Source organism: Dermacentor variabilis, chromosome 4, assembly GCF_050947875.1.
Source record: "Dermacentor variabilis isolate Ectoservices chromosome 4, ASM5094787v1, whole genome shotgun sequence".
NCBI classification, from domain to species: domain Eukaryota; kingdom Metazoa; phylum Arthropoda; class Arachnida; order Ixodida; family Ixodidae; genus Dermacentor; species Dermacentor variabilis.
Genome location: NC_134571.1, coordinates 139,443,520 through 139,462,025, shown reverse-complemented (window position 1 = coordinate 139,462,025; position 18,506 = coordinate 139,443,520). Strand labels below are relative to the sequence as shown.

At 50.7% G+C, this 18,506-nt stretch overlaps 1 protein-coding gene across 1 annotated transcript in view; it reads right to left on the bottom strand.

Annotated features, from left to right (window-relative positions):
- Window positions 1–205: 205 nt before the first annotated feature.
- Window positions 206–18,506, bottom strand: part of LOC142579853 (uncharacterized) — a 73,958-nt gene continuing 55,657 nt past the window's right edge. Inside the window, exons 2-8 of the mRNA XM_075690470.1 lie at window positions 14,825–15,057; window positions 6,216–6,281; window positions 5,964–6,113; window positions 4,830–4,947; window positions 3,275–3,454; window positions 2,561–2,696; window positions 206–1,993 (exon numbers count right to left, since the gene is read on the bottom strand). Of these exons, the coding sequence (XP_075546585.1) occupies window positions 865–1,993; window positions 2,561–2,696; window positions 3,275–3,454; window positions 4,830–4,947; window positions 5,964–6,113; window positions 6,216–6,281; window positions 14,825–15,057 (2,012 nt within the window). The 3' untranslated portion in view covers window positions 206–864. The remainder of the gene's footprint in view (window positions 1,994–2,560; window positions 2,697–3,274; window positions 3,455–4,829; window positions 4,948–5,963; window positions 6,114–6,215; window positions 6,282–14,824; window positions 15,058–18,506) is intronic.

Genomic DNA, 18,506 nt, shown 5'->3' with positions numbered 1-18,506 from the left:
ATAATATTTATTGACTGTATTTGTTTATTTGACTATGCCGCCCTTTTATGTATTTCCTCGTTGCCCTTGGTGGTGCCTCGTCAGTAAGCCTGCTGGCCGAACCGAAAGTGTAAACGCACGTTTCGCCCCGTGTCTTTTCCAAGATGATGCATTGGCGTACAAGTAAACATGCTCAAGAAAATAATGGGGGAAAAGAGACAAGAACTCCGTATGTATCAAGCTTTATCCATTACCATAATTGTACACCATGGCAATAAATAACATGAGATCTTTGATTTGGATAGCCATCCTGAGGTTTCCTTCAGAACCAAGGAACATTACAGTGAACTGTTCACCGAACAGCTGCAGAAAGTTGAGCAACTTTATCACTCTTTTACTCAACGAGGAGTAATGGCACAAGTCTTTTGCATCACACGTTGGCACGCACGTCCGATGTAAAACGCCCCGCAGGTGCACATCACCATGCGTTCAAGAAGTTCTCCACCGTACCAGTAGCACGAACGAAGAAAAAAAACAAAAATTAACGTGCACTTTCTTCATGCACGACTATATAAATAAAAATGCAGATACGAGCGTTTTGGTCCTACAGAAAAACAGCAAGACGCTAAGATCTTAAATCAGAATGTGGCACACATCTGTGGCACCATGCCATGGCTAGATTACAGTTCGGCACATCTCACGCTCAGGTGCCGATAGTTCCATCACCGCGTTTCACGGCTGCGGAATGTTCTTTTTCCCTGCGAGTCCTGAATTCGCGGTCGAAAGACAGTCGAGAGGCGGAAGGCGAACGACGCATTGTTGGCACGCACACAACCGACGAATTCAGCAGCGCGCTCCGCGTAGTAGAAGGTGGCGAGGTTTCCATCAGCGGGTTCCGCAGTTGACGAACGCGACGGAGTTCTTCCTGCGGGGCACCTTGCGTTCGCAGCTGAAGGACTGTCCGGACGTGGAAGGCGACGACGAGTCGTCGGCGTACTCGGCCGACGAATTCCACGCGGCCCCCGTCGTAGACGGCGAAGACGTGACCGACGACGACGACGAGCCGTCGTCAAAGCACGGCGGCTCCCCGAGACTGGTCGGCGTTCCTTCGTCCACCGGAGACATTCTCAGGAGCGGCGGAGTTCTTCGCGAGCTTGCGGGACCGGACGACGTGTCCACCTCTAGTCGCCTCTTCTGCGCGCCCTCGCCGTTGGTCGTCGACGCGGCAGAAGACGGAGCCCTCGAGTGCGGCGCCGAGTCGGTGACGTTGAAGATCTCGGTGACGCGGACCCGGTGCGTGGCCGAGTCCGTGTAGTAGAAGGCCATGAGCGCCTCCTTCTGCTGCGTCACGTCCAAGATGTGCTCGAGCTTGTCGGCGTCTTCCTTGCGCTGGCAACGCTCGATGCACTCCTTCTCCCAGTTGAGCGCCTGGTTGGTGAGCGCGATGGCGTCCACCCCGTCCGCCTCTTCCTCGCGGTCTTCGCTCAGCGTTCGCAGCGCCTCGACGACGCTCTGCCGGCGGCAGCGCTCCACGGGTCCTCCGGCCACGGCGCCCGGCGGTCCGGCGGGGGCCGCGTCCGCGCCGGCCGACGGCGACGACAGGTTCATGGTGAAGCCGAAGTTGAGCGAGCTGACCACGGTGGTGTCCTCGCTGCCGGCGCGCCGGGCAAGCGCGAGGCCGGCGTACGACGACTTGCGCTGGAAGGCTCGGTGGCGCTGCTGCTGCAGCCTGGGGTTGCCGCGAACCAGGTCCTCGAGGCTGCGGCTGCGCAGGTCGTGTCGCAGCATCGGGGCCGGCACCCGGCGCTGGGGCGGGCCCGTGGGCGTCTTGGGCCGAGGCTCCGGCTCGTCCGGCGTGTAGTTGAACTCGGTGATGTTGAGCTGGCAGGAGAAGCGCGCGCTGTACAGCGGGTGCTTGCTCTGCAGCTTGGAGGTGAAGTCGCGCGCCGCACCCACGGTGCGCTGGAGCCGGCGGCGGATCTCGCGGCGCATCTTGGGCAGCAACTGCCACATCCTGCACGAGAAATGGACGCGAGAGAGAGAGTGTGTGAGCTCGGCGTCCGGGTGTAAGCATATGGCCACGCGCAATTGGGGCTGAGCATCGGACAAATCCCTATATGTCTCCCTCGCACACACACACAGAGAGATAATATAATTTATTTAAAATTATGGCTATAGGCCTAGCTGAGAAAGTGGGTAATGGACGTGGCATTGAAATCGGTGACGTTAAAATGCCGCGTCGTCCGACGCATGCTGACACGCCTGCGCAAAAATTCGTCAGAAGTAAAACTAAACTTCACAATTTAAGCGTCAATGAACTCTTGTCATTAAATGCTCCACACTTCTTTTTTCACAGCGGGCTGCGGACAAGACTTATTCATATATAGAAGCACAAACGACTCCGTGAAAAATAAAGACATTTCGCGAATTGAAGCACCAGCTATAGACACAGTCACATAGGAATTTCAGCTTAGCAGGAATGCCTGCGGTCTCCACACATAATATGGTTAATGCCCACACCATTCTTGAACCGGAAATGTAAGCAATAAGCAGATGGAACTTCTTTTTTATTTGCACTCACTTGCAAATAACGACGATGGTGATGTCGATGGGCAGCACGTATGGAATTGTCAGTATGGAAAGAAGCTTCATGGGACGGTGTCTGAAGAGCCAGTTGATCACACCTTTGTTCAGCTGGTCAGATGCATCCTGGATGGCTGCACACAAAAGAGGATGGCAGTTCAGTGGTCGTGAAACGAAACTGCGGACCCCTTTAGAGGCCGCCCGAGACTGCTGTTCTATAACTGCATTAGCCTAAAAGGAAACTTTCCAGGCAACATTACATCTGCGCGTTTCGGCAAACTGATATAATGTTCATTCGATGCAGTCTCTAAGGTCTTTTGACATAAATAATAGAAAACTGTATGGGCAGGCGGCATACTGGCACACAAAAATTTCAGGGGAGGTGGAGGAGGTGACGCGTGCCTGTAGTGTCTTCCTCCCCTATAGGTTTCGCGCCTGGCTTTGCGAGTGCTCTGTGAGACGCAATTCTGGTTCTAGCGTTCCCTGCCTTCTTCCATTCTTTCCTCCTTCCTACTTGCACGCGGTGCCACACCTGCGTACACAGCGCTGAAGCTGTGTTTATAGGCACTCCAAAAACTTGGTCATGCGCCGCACTTGTACAGCATCCGAGATGCGCGCGCATTCACCGGGCACGTCATAAACCACAGCAGCGAGCGACGCGCTCACACAGCGGCGAACACTCACTGGAATGCCGGGATCGAAAGTTGCTCACCTCTGACGATGGCCTCGGGAAGGCTATCGGAGAGCGCCAGCTCCTGACGCTGCTTGCAGTTGTGACAGTTGTCGCAGGCTTGCTCGGCGTCCGAGTCGGTGCTCAGCTCGGGGCTTGCCTCGGGGGGCGCCACCACGAAGCTCGACTGCACTGCCAAGCAGCTGGTGCAGGAGATCATGTCTGCGAAGAGACGTTGATCGGGTCACGTGCGTGATAGGCTTGTGCGCAAGTTTACGCAAAGCAACGCACGTGTACGGTAACCGTATCCTTCGCAATGCCACCGGTCGGCACGCGTGTGACGAACCGAGTGAGGAAGTATAGTAAATTGTTTTCACTGCATAGAGTGCCGTCGAATGCCCAGCGCCCAAGCGCGTATCCGGGACTACCCTGCGCGCTGCATAGTTTCGATTTCAGAATGACTCCGCTAGTTGAGGCACTGACGGGCAAGCGACCCTATTCGACGGCGACACTACACGTGATCTTGCGTACGACACGCAATTTTGATTTGCCGCATCAACCACTCGGACCGTATAGCATGGCTCGACGATGTTATCCGCTGACACTGCTCTCTTTTACGTTTGCACTGGTGGCGAGTGTTAATTGACAGGAAGCAGCATTTGTGATTACAAAAGAATGCGCAGGCCTTATCAGTGGACAGAACGAGTGACCTTATCAATCACGCCGTCAGATAAAGCAACGTGAAACGGGTCATCCTCGTTACCTGCTAGCTTCGTCTGCCAGTTGCTACCTGTAAGTTCCGCGACAGCGAGCGCGGATCTCCCGATAGCCTTGGCTTGCAACTTGGCCATGCAGCGCAGGCCCAGACTTGGGCGCCGTCGCAGAACAATGAGATACGAGTTTTACCTGATTTTAGCGTCCGAGCGCTGGCTGTTGGCATTAAAGAAACAAGACACAGGGGAGAAAAGTATTAAAGCCCACGTGCAACGCGACACCAAGTGCACGAACGACATCAGTGACAAAGAATTTACTCGTATTCATTGTACGTATACAGCTTATCTTCGAATAACACAGTGGAAATGCTTCCAGAGCAGGAAGCACTGCTAATAAGCAAGAGCCAACTAGCTGAAGCAGATAAGACCGTGCGATATCAATGTTATCGAACTGAACTCGCCGCGGTAGCTCTGTGGCTGTGGGGTCGCGCCGCTGGGCTCAATAAGCTAGGCGAAATGAAGGGGGGGGGGGGGGGGGGAGCGCTTGTGTACGTTGATTGATGTGCACGTTAAAGAACCCCAGATGGTCAGAACTATTCCGCAGTCTTTCACGGGACTGCGAGTCTACGCCAGGAGCCCCTTTAATAACAATAATAAAAAAAAACTCAATTTAAGTGCTCGCTACAAATGCTCGTGTTGCAGGGTCACCTGATTCTAAAATGCCCTTACTAAGCTGTGGACCCATGAATAAACGCACGTGAATAAACCCGCGAGTGCCAAGGACGTGGCTCCGCTCTCGCAAAAGAAGAAACAAGCATAGCTATTTAAGTACCATAAATATTTCACAAGCATAACAGCCAGGCTGTGCTGGTGCAATAACTTACCGTGCTTCTGGAGGAAACGAACGGCGTCGTCGAAGCCCTGCTGACACATTCGGCTCAATATCTCGGGGTCCGGCGGAAAGAAGATGCGGGCCGCCCTGTACAAGTTTCCCGGGCATATCTGCGCAGAAAGATAGACCCGGGACAGTTACAACTTTTATCTCAGTGCACCCGTCACATGTTTCGACACTTGGATTTTATCTTATTTATTTATTTGCAAATACCGCAGGCTTAATTAGGCACTAGCAGTACGTAATTAACATTGATTATTGTATTGACTATTAGTACAATAATTAAATAAATGAGGAGTAACAGTACACACCACGGAAATAAACCACCAGAGCAGAAATGCACCAAATAAAGATGCAAATTACAACCGCGTGCTGGAGTAGCGTACGATACACAACATGCGCGCGTGTGACACGGTAAGACCGTGCGAGCCCCGTCAGAGGGAGTTTCAGCCCTATATGTAACTATGAAAGAATGAAAAAAAAAAAAGCGATAAGGTATAGTCCGTTAATCGTACCCTGTAAGCCTTCGGTTCTAGGCTGCTGTATATGAGTTGTACACCAGGGTCCTGCTTACATTATCTTAGCCGCGAGAAAAGGACGCAACCGCGAGCAAGAGCGAGTGACACCTATTGAGCGACTGTTTGCTCAAGTGCGGGAAGCGCGAGCAAATTTTCACAGCAGCTGCATCAAAGCACCGCATTACCGTGTGTCAATGGGGACACCATCATACTCGCGGTAAATAAGTGCTCAACTGGATTGACACGTGGCATACAATGACGTACGCTGAAGAGGCTGGCACCAGTGGCGTAGCAACAGGGGGGGCCGGGGGGCCGTGGGCCCCGGGTGCAAGGGGCCAGAGAGGGGGGGGGTGTCATATGCGTCTGAAGACACCCCTCTTTCCGCCAGCTACACCCGGGGAGGGGGGTGACAGAAGACCTATGGGCCCCGGGTGCCAGACGACCTAGCTACGCCACTGGCTGGCACCAAGCCAGACTAATATCACGCCGATGCATTGGGAAAGTGCAGCGATGTGTACATAATCCTTTGAAAGGTCGTTTAATCTTTTTTTCGCCCTTTATTGGTGCTCGTACATATACGCACCCCCCACTTGCACTGGGCCACTCACCGAGATGCTGGTGCCGCTGAAGTTGATCTGCGTCAGGTTGTAGGAGTCGTCGATGGGGCAGATGTCGCTGTCGCCAGCGAACGGCGACACGGTCACCGTGTTCTCGTCCAGCGACGGCTGGTTGTCACTGAAGCCGCCGTCCATGTACGCCTGCGACGACCACGTGGTTACACGAGCGGGCGTCAGAAACCGCGCCACACCAAACCGAAACTATAGGGTTTTTGCAAAAAAAAGCCGAACCGGCTCACTCACCACTCCGTTAATTTTCGGAGGCCTCAGGCCGGAGTAGAAGGGGATGAAGCAGCTGCATTTCAGCGCCTGCGAGAAAACAACGAAATTATCGTTCTGCAGATGCCTGTAGATTTACGTTGGGTTAGGTCAAGTGTATATGTATGAGTGCACATGTCGGGGTGTATGTAATGAAAGTGGGGGAGGGAGGAGAGAGGGGTTATGGGACAAACAGACAGGGACACGCACACGTATAGGTTCAGGAAGGCACAAAAACGGAATATGTACAGTCTCGGCCCCGTACCAGCTGGTGTCAAATAAAAATAAAGGGTGGCATTGAGATTTTCACTACCGGTACAAGAATATGGGGCAGAAACTTGGAGGCTAACAAAGAAGCTTGAGAAGAAGGACCGTGCAATAAGCAATGGAATGAAAAATATTAGGCGTAACGTTAAACACAGCCTAATGGTGCTGATGGTCACATTTTCCAAAAGAGCGGTGTTTTAACGCGCAACAGAGTTAAAATCAGAAACGCTGCTGACCGTACACGCTGACACTAATATACACATTTCATCGACCACAGTTACTTTCGGCAGACGCTTTCTAGAGTTCCCTCTCCACGTGCGCAAACGCGATATTAACCCGATATACGGCAAGGGTCAACTATACTATGTCGGGTGTATTCTTTTTTTTTTTTATGCGGAATCGTTTTCAGAAGAAACTGCCCTATCTATAGGTCCCTGCTGTTTTTCCTTATATATATATATATATATATATATATATATATATATATATATATATATATATATATATATATATATATATATATATATATATGGGCTAGCTACGTGACAAGGCGGACATTAACCGCTAGAAAAGAAGTGGTCGATAATTTCTCTGATAAACTAAAATATGCTAATTAAATTTAAATTACTAAACGCTAAGACACATGTTGTAATCGCGAAATCGAAGCCCAGGAGCATAGTGAAGGCATGTCTGCTTAGTAGAAGCCATCTGATAACTGGCACAGCTTTCGAGATATATGCGACCTTAATATCTCATACGAAATACGCGGACGTTCCAGTTGCCAGTTTCCCAAAAGCGCGCGTATATATGACAGTTCGGGACGATCTCAACGGGAACGCCGATGCACTACTTAGCAGATTTTGGGGACGAATATCTCGAAAGTGGTGCCATATAGTCTTCGCGACGAGAGCTCTATACCTCGGAGGCGCTTAATTGCAAGTTGCACACGCATTCGTCATACTCGAGCACCCATAATAATCGAGCTTGGCTGTCGCTCGTTGAAACTGCAGCATCGCATAATTACGTGCCGAACGCGCTACACAACCTACGCAGCTATGTGCTAGCTTCGCGACACTAAATCCGACTGAGCATTCTTCAATTTAAAGGCACTTGGTTACACGGCTCACGGAAGGCGATTTCATTACGCGCTCGTGCAGTCGGCTCGTGGCGGCAGCAAGCAAACGGCGGCTCAATGGTGCGCAACGCTTCGCTATACCTCCTATATGTGCGCAGACTTTTCCTTGCAGTCTTTTTTTTTTCCCCGTTCAAGCAGCAGCAGCGTCTGACAATGCGCACGCGAAAAAAAAGCCGGTGTCGTGCACAACTGCGCCAAATGGAGCAACACGCACATCGTGACTCGCCGAATATCATTCCCTACACACTCGCAAATTCCAGAGATGATCGCCCATAATGTCCTCGCGAACTGCTTCGCGTGTGGCGTGACGCGTGTTCCGGCTAACGTTAGCCAAATTGCTCAATGAGGATATCGGCCAAGCTGTTCGATGAAATTAACGATTAAAGAAACACACACACACCGTACGATACAAGATACAATTATACAACGTACGGTGATCGGTCTTCATAGGCTTGACGGCCAAACATCGCAAGTTTTAAGAACTTACCTTGCGCATTTTTTTTTTTTTTGCAGTCTTTATTTTCGTTGAACAGCTCGGCTAACGTTAGCTGGGATATATATGCCCCATATATGGATGACCGTGTGCATAGACCGGAGCATTAATTACGGCAGTGTTGGGATGTACACTACGTCATTGCCGTAACGGCAGCTTTTATTTGCCGTCGCCTCAGGTGTGTCCGCCGCCAAGTTTGCAGACCTTGAGTGAGCAGAAATAGTGAGCTGACGTACAGGTAAACGTACACTAATTGGCCGCCGGGTGCCGCAAGGTCCACATGCGGGGTGGGGGGGGGGGGGGGGGCGACGCTGTTTGCCGACAGCGCGGTACAAAATTGGCAGCGTTTCCAAGCAATGTTTGTCTCCGAACATGGCTGCATGCCTTCTCATAATCTATGAAAGCCGCACGCAGAGGTTGATTGTACTCGGCAGATTTCTCGATTATCTGATTGATGACACGCATGTGATTCAGCGTAGAATATCTCTTCCTGAAGCCCGCGTGCTCCGATTCTATTGGAAGTTACCTCGGTGAATATTTTATACAATACTGAAAGCAAGCTAATAAGCCTATATAGTTCTTCCAGTCTTTAACGACTCGCTTCTGATGGATCAACATAACGTTGACATTCTTCTAGCTCTCTGGTATCACGTGAAGTCGTGAGGCATTGGGTAATCAATGAGTACAAGAGGCATACGCGAATATCTTGGGAAACATATACAAATATTCCACAGCTACCTTGGTTCTCCACAATAAAAAGTAGAAAATTACCTATCAAGAAAGAGATCAGGCAAGGAGACACAATCGCTCCAATGCTCTTCACTTAATACTTTGGAGAAGTATTCAAGCCATTCGGCTGAGAAGGCTTAGGAGTGAGGAGCAACGGCGAATATCTCAGCAACCTTCGGTCTGCAGATGAGATTGACCAGTTCAGCAACACTGGGACGAATCACAACATATGATTGAGGACCAAGCTTAGCCGAGAAAGTGTAAGAGTGGGGTTGAAGATTAATATGCTGAAGACAAAGATGATATTCAATAGCCTGGTAAGGGAACAAGAATTCAGCATCACCAGTCAGCCCTTAGAGTATGTATAGGAGTTTGTTTATCTAGGTCAATTACTCACAGGGGACCCTCATGGTGAGAAGGAAGCTGACAGAACAACAGAAATGGTTGGAGTGCATACCGCAGGCATTATTAAATCCTGACTGGGAGCTTTTGTGTAAGTTGTGTACGAGGTATACCTTCAGTGTCAAGTTAATATTAACATCACCTATAATAACCACATCCTTATTTTGAAAAGCTAGCTTGGACAATACTGCATCAAGAGAAAGCAAGAAATCCACTGTCACTGAAAAGAAAAGTGTACAGCCATTGCATTCTACCGGTGCTAACATATAGGGCAGAAAGTTGGACGTTGACAAATGAGCTCGAGAACAAGTTAAGGACCGCACAAAGAGCGATGGAACGAAAAATGATAGGTGTGAGGTTAAGAGACAGCAAGAGAGCGGTGGTGGATGAGAGAGCAAACGGAAACAGCCAAAGTTCCAATTGACATTAAGAGAAAAAGATAAGAGCTTCGCAGGCCACGATGCGTAGGGTATAGATAACCGGTGGACCACTGGAGTTACAGAATGGGTACCAAGGGAAGGGCAGCACAGTCTAGGAATTAATGCGGAAAACTAGGTGGGCTGATGAAATGAGGAAATTCGCCGGCGCGATTTGTAATCAGCTAGCGCAACACAGCGGTAACTGGAGATCGCAGGGATAGGCCATCTTCCTGGGGCAGTGGACATGAAAATAGGCCGATGACGATGATGACTATGACAGCTGCATGACACCAAAGAAGACTTGGCTGTGGTTTACACTGTTTGGTCTTTTCACTTATAAGCGGCGACGGCGACTGATATCCACTAATCGTCGATAAGATTACGCAACGCCGCGGCGCATGCATCCGCGTCTCCAGATAACGCCGACGTCGATAAACCTATACACGAACACCAGCCGTGACAGAGACACAAGAAGTTTGCCGCTTGGGACGAGGGCCGTACCGTACGATTTCGAGGATATAAACAAATAATCGCTCGCAGCGATGTGGAAGCGGCGCTGGCGTTAGTCACAATAAAAGGGCGAGTCTATAGTCTGTAAATAGGTGTCTCGTATACGTCATCGAACCTGAAACTAGACAGCATTAACCGAAGTCCCGGCAAAGATCTTTTTGCCCGTCTACGGAAGGTCTACAGGTACACCTGCCTGGGAGGTACATAAAGATGTCCTTCATTCAGAATGTTTCTCGTGCATCACGCGTCTATAAAGAAAGCTACTAGACTTGCGCCCTTGCTCTTTGAACGTTCTATTCTTAGCGGAATGTCTGCGGGTTACGCAGAAGCAAGCACCTACGGCGAAGCACAGAAGTCCACGAGAGACCTACGGCCCAACGCACGGAGAGTCGATGTCTATCGTTCGCTAAAGCAACTCTCCCTGACTGCGTCTGCGGATCGGATTAATTGGCAGCAACGCACTAAGTGTACTTAACAAAAGCTGTCGCCAAGCGTACATAGTGGCATACTCTTTCGGAGAAGTCGTAATTCCGTTATTATAGTGAGCGGAATGCCTATTACGGGGTAAATATTACTACTACCACTACTACTACTACTACTACTACTACTACTACTACTACTAATAATAATAATAATAATAATAATAATAATAATAATAATGGTTGTTGTTGTTGACGATGTTGTACATTGTATCGTGACACACACACTGGCTTGCTTTAATTACTGACCACATGGAACACTTTGGAGCCAGCGTAAGAAGGCAGTCATGGCGCATTCAAAAAACGGACGCGCTGACGCACGGCGACGCAACGCTTAAAAAAAAAAAAAAAAAAACGCGTCGAGAATCTGCGCCACGTGGTCACAGCGCTTTAAAGCTTCCGCGACGCGGTGCGGTATACGGCGCTTCCAGACGGATGCGCACCGGAATGCGCTCGTACGCGGGGGCACTATATCAACGAGGACGAAAAAGCATAGTTGGCCGCACATATACCTGGTGGCCTTCGCGAGTCGAAGGAAAAAAACGGAGAACGTCGAGACCGATTACGTAACCCGCGGCGCCCGATGCGATTTCCACGCGCGGCGCTTCCCGCGGCGATCGCAACAGATACAAACGCGCGCGTAGCTCGCTCGCCCGGCTTCTTCTGCCAACGAAAGGAGAGAGCCTTGAAGAAAAAAAAGAAAAAGCAGCCGACTCGAAGAAATGCGCCAGCCCGACCGGAGGAGGCGATCGTACGATCGACCCGCCCGCTGTCACGCGCTCCCTTTCAGACGGCAGGTCTGCGAAGGTGCAGCCACGATTCATTTTTTTCTTTCTTTCTTTAGTTCCGCCGCGGGAGCGCGGGAAAGGCAGCCCTTCTATCACCAGGAAACGCCCCGTGACAACAAGCGCGAGGAAGCTTGAAACCGAACGTCTCGGCCAGTCGCGGCAGCTACTGATACGCTTCGCCTGTCAAGCATGCATGCGCGGCTGTGTGTCGCGTGAGGAAAGGGGTATGCGATAAATTGCGACGCCTTGCGCAAGTCTTCCATATCAACTGCTGACATCAAGGTATTAATAATTTTTTTTTCAGAGTATCTTAAGGAGCGGCAAAGTATTTCCGCTTCGCCTTAGAGCTCGTATGCAAGACGACAGGTGTCTCACGCGGTATAGCTTTTTCCTTTAGAAAAATATGTCTATTGTCTAAAAAAAAACACACACACACCTTGTATAGCCGGCATTAATTCGACGACGAACGCAGTAGACAGCGAGAGTGCAGGCGCCCTTTTCACCGGCGGAGAAAATTACACAACCAACCACTTCCGACCACCGACCACCACGGGAACGGGAAAACGAAAGAAAGACAGTCACTTTAAGAAAAGAAAGAAAAAATAATGTACAACCTTTGGGGCTAACGTGTCCACAAACGATAACCACTCAACTTGAATACACTTTCTACGTATAGCGTTGCGGAACCGATACTTTTCCGTCAGTTATACACGCGCCATGTCACGCCGATATACGCGCCGGCCATTTCATGACGAAGCGCTCCGAGCACAGCGTTATATAGAAATGCTTTATATAATGCGAGACGGTACTGCGCATGCGCACACCTAGACGTAGGGGTCTGCGCACGCGCAGCACCGTGGCGCCTAGTTCTTGCGTACGCAAGCCGCTTGCGTCCCGTAGTCTAAAACTCTCTATTAAGTGCACGCAAAGTAATCGACGGTTGTCTGGGGACGAGAGACGCCCCAGAGGGTGCAAATTTTAGGGCGATTACCATCCTCAGGATACTCCGTGCACTTTCCGGTACCTATCGATGTTTGAGTCCGTGCATGCCAACTTATGGCAGATGGGTGCACGCCAGTGGTTATCTGCCGATCTTCAGTGAACCGCTTTGACGTCAACTTGGGTCACGTGGTATGTGTCACCGCTCAATGACAAAAAGAAAATCACTTGGAAAGCATCCGCTGCTGGGCGGAAAGGAACCCGCGTCATACATAAATCAGACAATCCTGACTCAATATATGTAAAGGCACGCGCCACGCGAGCACTTCACGGCGGCACCGCTGGATGGCGCAGCGTATCCAGAACGAAGAGCGACAGAGAGAGAGAGAGGAGCCCAACTGCATACACGCCACGTACATGACGCGTCTTTGGCGGCGGCAATGTGCGGTGTGTCGCTATATACGTTACTACAATGCTAATCGCATTAACGTCGATCGGCAGTCACCCTGAAATGGTATCTTCCGGAATTTTCTTTAATCGTAGTTTACACAGGGGGGAGGGGGGGGGCGCAGACGAAGGCTTATGCGCATGCCGCTTTTTTTCCCTTGGTAAAAGCCGGGTAGGTATAGCAGCGCTAAGCGTTACATAATGAACCGGTCATTCGAACCATAAAATGCGATCTGGCTGCGAAATATCGGCAAAATATCAAAGAAGCGCTAAGCGCAACAGAACTGTCGAGTGTCACAGGTCCCTGTGACACGGGACATGCGGGTGCGTCTGCGCGGGTGTGCGCGTATACTCGCAGTTCCTGCGTTCTTGTCGCGCTCCCGATAGGCGCCAATAGGTTGCGCACTGACGCGCACGAACAACTACAGGTAGCCCGCACATTTTGCGGCCATTGTCGAGACTTTCTCGTCGGGCCTTACGAGCAGCCAAAGTTGCGCGTTCTGGCGTTATTTACCCGATAGTTCGAGCAGCGATAAGAAAAAGAGATAGGGTCAACCCAACGTCATGCCGCAGCAGTTGCACACGACTATATGTAGGACGGCCTTATAGCGAAACGACAAGAGACCTGAGAGAGACCTCCGTATATAAACACAGGACACGCGCTTACATTGTTCCGTTCACGCGTGCTGTGTATCGCTCCCCGCAGCCTTCGGGTGCGCGCGGTCTTTTTATCGGCGGTGGCGAAGCGTCGGAAGCCGGTCGGGCACGCGTATACCGCGGTATCGGCCGCGCCTCATTGGCGTATCTGACTTAACCGCTCTCGTTTTCAGCGCGCAATCGTACGCAGCCGAGCTCGCGGTTTTGTAACGAAACGCGTAAGCGCAGAAACGTTATTGGCCGTGGCGTCGATTCCGCGGCACTCGATCGACCCACTTTCTGCGCGTTCTGTGAAAAACACGACCGCGTGCCTGCTGTCGGCGATTACACCTTTTTCATCCGCGATGTGGCAGCACTGCGTTCATAACCCCAGAGAAGTTCCGGTCAGCTATTTACGATGGTCATGTTAGCCAAGAAAAAAGAAGTATTTTGCCGCATACTACACTGCAGGCTCATATTCTTGATGTTTTCAGATAAAAGAACGTGCGCAACATGTCGAACTCAGGTGCGGGCTTTTTTTGTTGTTGTTGTTGCTCTTAACAATACAATTCATTGTCAAATACTCCAACTCCCGAACAAAGCTGGTGCCAGCTGAAGGGTCCTGTAAGTTTATAGGCCAATGCAACTTCTGTTGCTCCTGACGGCTTAACCGGAAGTCTTCTGGGAACTCTGTTTGTAAGCATGAAAAAGCACTGTCATGCTCTGCGGTACATAAAAAACCCGGTCGCGCAAGGATGCTGGCGTTATCGCTCGCGTGTTTACAGAGGCGCGCGTTTGTTGGTCAACAGGGGAAGTGCCAGAAAGCGCGGCATTTAACGCGACAGCGTTAAGGAACCCGTGTCGCAGACAATCCGGTGTCAGACGTCACCTCGATAAAAAGGATTTCAAACCAAATTCCGAAGCACGCATACCCAACCCCTTCCGCGCCACCAAAGTTGCTCATACCTTGTCTTTCATTCTTTACATAGTTATTCCTCGGAATTTTGAGAACGGCAGCCCACAAACAAACGTAATGAAGAAAAGACACCGACAGCGCATGGTGACTTATGTTAGCTCCTTCTCATACTGAAATATTAAAAGTGCCAAACAATAACAGAAGATCGACCCACGCAAGAGGCCACGTTTCCACCAGAAAGCTCGCCTTCGTACATATTTTTCGCAGCCAGCGTTTCCCGGTAAACGCTGCGGTTACGTAAGCTGCACTTGCCGGGAAGCATGAAAAGCAGCAAGGGTCTTTTGAACGCCATCGCGTTCCACTCTACAAAATGCGAACCTTAAGCGTCCTCCGAATTGTTTATTCGACGCGACCTCCTGCGGCCGTGCACCCACCTCGACGAGGTGATCGCGGGACTCGAAGTGCGAGAGCAGCACGTTCTTGCCGTCCGACACCCGCGTGAGGGAGACGTGCAGGCGGCCGCTGCTCAGCTTGTGCGCGTTCTCCGGCAGCAGCTTGCACAGGCCGTCGTGGATGATGCTGTTGATGTCGAAGCCCGGGTGCAGCGGACCCAGGGCGCGCTGGCGGGCGCGGACGGCCACGCGCAGCACGTACGTCGTCGTCTCGCCTGCGGGAAGAGAGAGGACGGTCTGGTCAGACGAAGCCATCGAACGAACGAACGAAAGAACAAACAAACAGCCGGACAGAGACAGACAGACACGCTTAGTACGAGCGCGCAAAACAGCTTATTGCGAATTCTTCACTGTATTAGAAGGTGCGAAAATGCTCCGATCAGAGACTCATTCCCCTCGAAGCAGAGAAATCGAGCAAAGAAAGAAAGAAACAAACAAATGGGGTCCTCATCAGTGGCTCCTGACGAGGAACAAATTAAGTCGACAAAAATGAGCGGGAAAATTCGAACGCTATTATAACGATGGTCTTCATCCTCACCTACGGCTCATACCCAGGACCCGCCCCGCTACGGGGATTGATCAAAGAGTGCTGGGTGACGGGTGCAAAACGTAAGAGAATTATATTCCAAGTGGAGGAGGAAAAAAAAAAGTAGAAACAAAACAAGACAAATAAATGCATAGCCGAACAGTCAGACTGACCGAACACGATTATAAAACAGCTTTTATAATATTGCACTCCACGCTGTTCCTCCTGCTTCTTATTATCATATATCTCCTTCCTTCTCCCGAAACACGCAGCGCACACCGCGGCACACTCAATCGGCCTTTGCGCAACACAGCAACAGCGGAAGTCGCGCCACAGTGATACACTTGAGCCTCACTCAGTGTGTTATGGCAGTTCGCTCGAACTGTGCAGCAGCCTCGTTCTCCCCCGCGAGAGCTCTCGGAAAAGCCAATTATGTGCCGTCGTCGACACGTGCGTGTGTGTATAGGGGAAGCGAGCGAGTCCGATACGTGGTGCGATAGAGAGAGAGAGAAGCACTGCAACGGCGGTCCTTGCGCTGCGCTTTCGTCCACCCGTTCCGCAACGCCACCGACGCGTTTACACGCTCAACTTCCGCGATTCGTACGAATGCGCGGCGCTCGCGCTATCAGGCCACTGGCTCGGAGAGATAAGGAACATGGGGTTTCATGCAATGATACTTCTTTTCCCTCCGTTGTCTCCCCCATATCCAATTTAGCCTTTGTGCCATGACAAACATATCTATACATATTAATATATGTATAGACCTTTTGCATCCGCGATGTGGCAGCAGTGCGTTCATGACCCCAGGAAACTTCCGGTCGGCCATTTTCGACAGTCCAGTTAGCCAAGAAAAAAAGAAGTATTTCTGTCGCATAGTATACTCCAGGCACACATTCTTGGTGTTTTCAGATATAAGGAACGTGCGCTGAACATCAAGCTCACGTAGGGGCTTTTTTTTTTTTTCACTTAACACTACAATTCACCTGTCAAACGTTACAACTCTGCAGCAAAACTGGTGCTAGCTGGAGGGTCCTATAAGTTTATAGGCTATTGTAACATATGTCACTACTGCGGCCTTAACCGGAAGTCTTCTGGGAACTCCGTTTCTAAGCATGAAAAGGGTCTATACCCGCGGACAGCTTTCTGTGGCAACGAAGGGAAAGCTACGGAGGCAAAGCACGCACAAGTGAGAGCGCCTCTGAAAGGAGTCGCGCGTTTTCATCTGCGTTAGCTTACGCTGGGGAATGGAAAACACAAGACACCTTCTTAGCGACAGTTAAGTAAGATAAAACACACCAATGAATGTGTAAAAGTTTAGTTAGTTTGCGGCTGCTCTCTTCCGCGTCTGGGCAAACGCGAAACCGTCGCACGTGGAAGCTGCGTCGACCCGCGGCGTCTGTTCCGAGCAACCGAAAGCACTGTGAAACGCTGGCGGTCTACTCGGCGCCGTAGCACCCGTGCAGCAGCCACGAGCCCGTATAGCTTTCCCTTCACTGCCACAGAAAGAGCTGTCCGCGAGCATAGAGACAACTCTGGCGCTGCTGTCTACGAGAGCTGCACTAATAATAATAATATTTGGGGTTTTACGTGCCAAAACCACTTTCTGATTATGAGAGAGCTGCACTGGGAGCGCTTGCGCTAGCATGGGCATTGTAGGAAGTACGTGGGTTTGCCTAAACTTCCGTCCTTCTGGCTCGAAACGGCTTCGTGACGTTGTACGCTCGTCGTTTTCAACAATGTACTGAGCAATAAAAAATTGGAGGACGCTTAAGCTTCGCCTTCAAGAGTGGAACGCGACAGCGTTCCCGTCGACCCGCCAAGGGGTGTAAGACAATGGGCTACGGCGCAGCGACTACGCGCCCCGCATCGGACGCGGTGAGCGTCGAGCAACGCAGCGTTCGGCGCGACAACGAAATGTGCGCCTGAGCAAGCGACGCACGCCTGAGCCTTAGAAACAGCTCGTTTCTAAGGCAACACCGCTTTCACTAGAGGCACTTTTGTACCGCTTTGAAGCATCGAACTCATGGCTCAGTGGTAACGTCTCCGTCTAACACTCCGGAGACCCTGGTTCGATTCCCACCCAGCGCATCTTGGAAGTTGCTTTTTATTTATGAAGTGCCTGCCGTGATTTATCGCTCACGGCCAACGCCGCGGACGCCGACGACACCGGATTTTCTGCGACACGAGCTCCCTAACGCTATCGCGTTAATAATTAAATCGACATTATTAAAATTGTCCGACGGCAGGATTCGAGCTCAAGTCTTCTACTATAGCACAGACGCCCACTATTGAAATCATCACGCCACGGGCGCATGCATCGACAAGCGACGCATAACGCCCTTGCGAATTTATCGCGGGCGAGCTGCAGCGCCTCGAGACGCTTGGCGCGTCTCGATTTGGCCACCTCGACAAGCTGAACCGTTGCAATTAGTAGCGAGTGTGCGTGTCTTGTGCTCCTCGAAAAGTATACATTGCTCTGAAATTTACGGCAATGAAGGCAAACAAAGCGTAGTAAACGAATCCAAAAGAACGCCTGAATCCACAAGTACGGAGATCAGACAAAATCCATGTACTTGCCATCAATCTCGTGGTGGGTCAACGATTGCAGTTCCCTCTAGTAATTATTGTAGGAAACTCTATGATATAGGGAAGTAGCTCTTTTGAGAGAAAAAAAAACGGTGCGTTCTCGTCTACGTTCTGCATGTTACCGGGTTTGAAACCTGCAGCAGTGGGTATACGAGTGTGAACCTCCTATAGAATCGAACCGAGTATGCACTGCACGAAAAAATGGAGTCGAAGACGGAATACTTAAATTTCTTGACAGAAATGTAAGGAAGAGAAACTTGTGAAGCTGCAACGTGGTACGCTTTAAATATGTGCGAAGCGATGCCTTCGCGAAGGGGTCAAATAAATGCTATAAAACTGTTCGTCCAGTGCAACGCGTTTTGCAGCATAGCGATCACAACGCGAGTAACCGTCGTTCAGCCGATCCGGATTGCACTGCCTCCGGGATCGGCCCGATATTCACCACGCCGCCTCCGGGATCGGACCAGTTCACTATACCGGCATCATCTCCAGGGCCAGCCCACGTCACCCTGCGAGGACGTGACCGAGCAGACGCGCCTAATTAACCCCGGA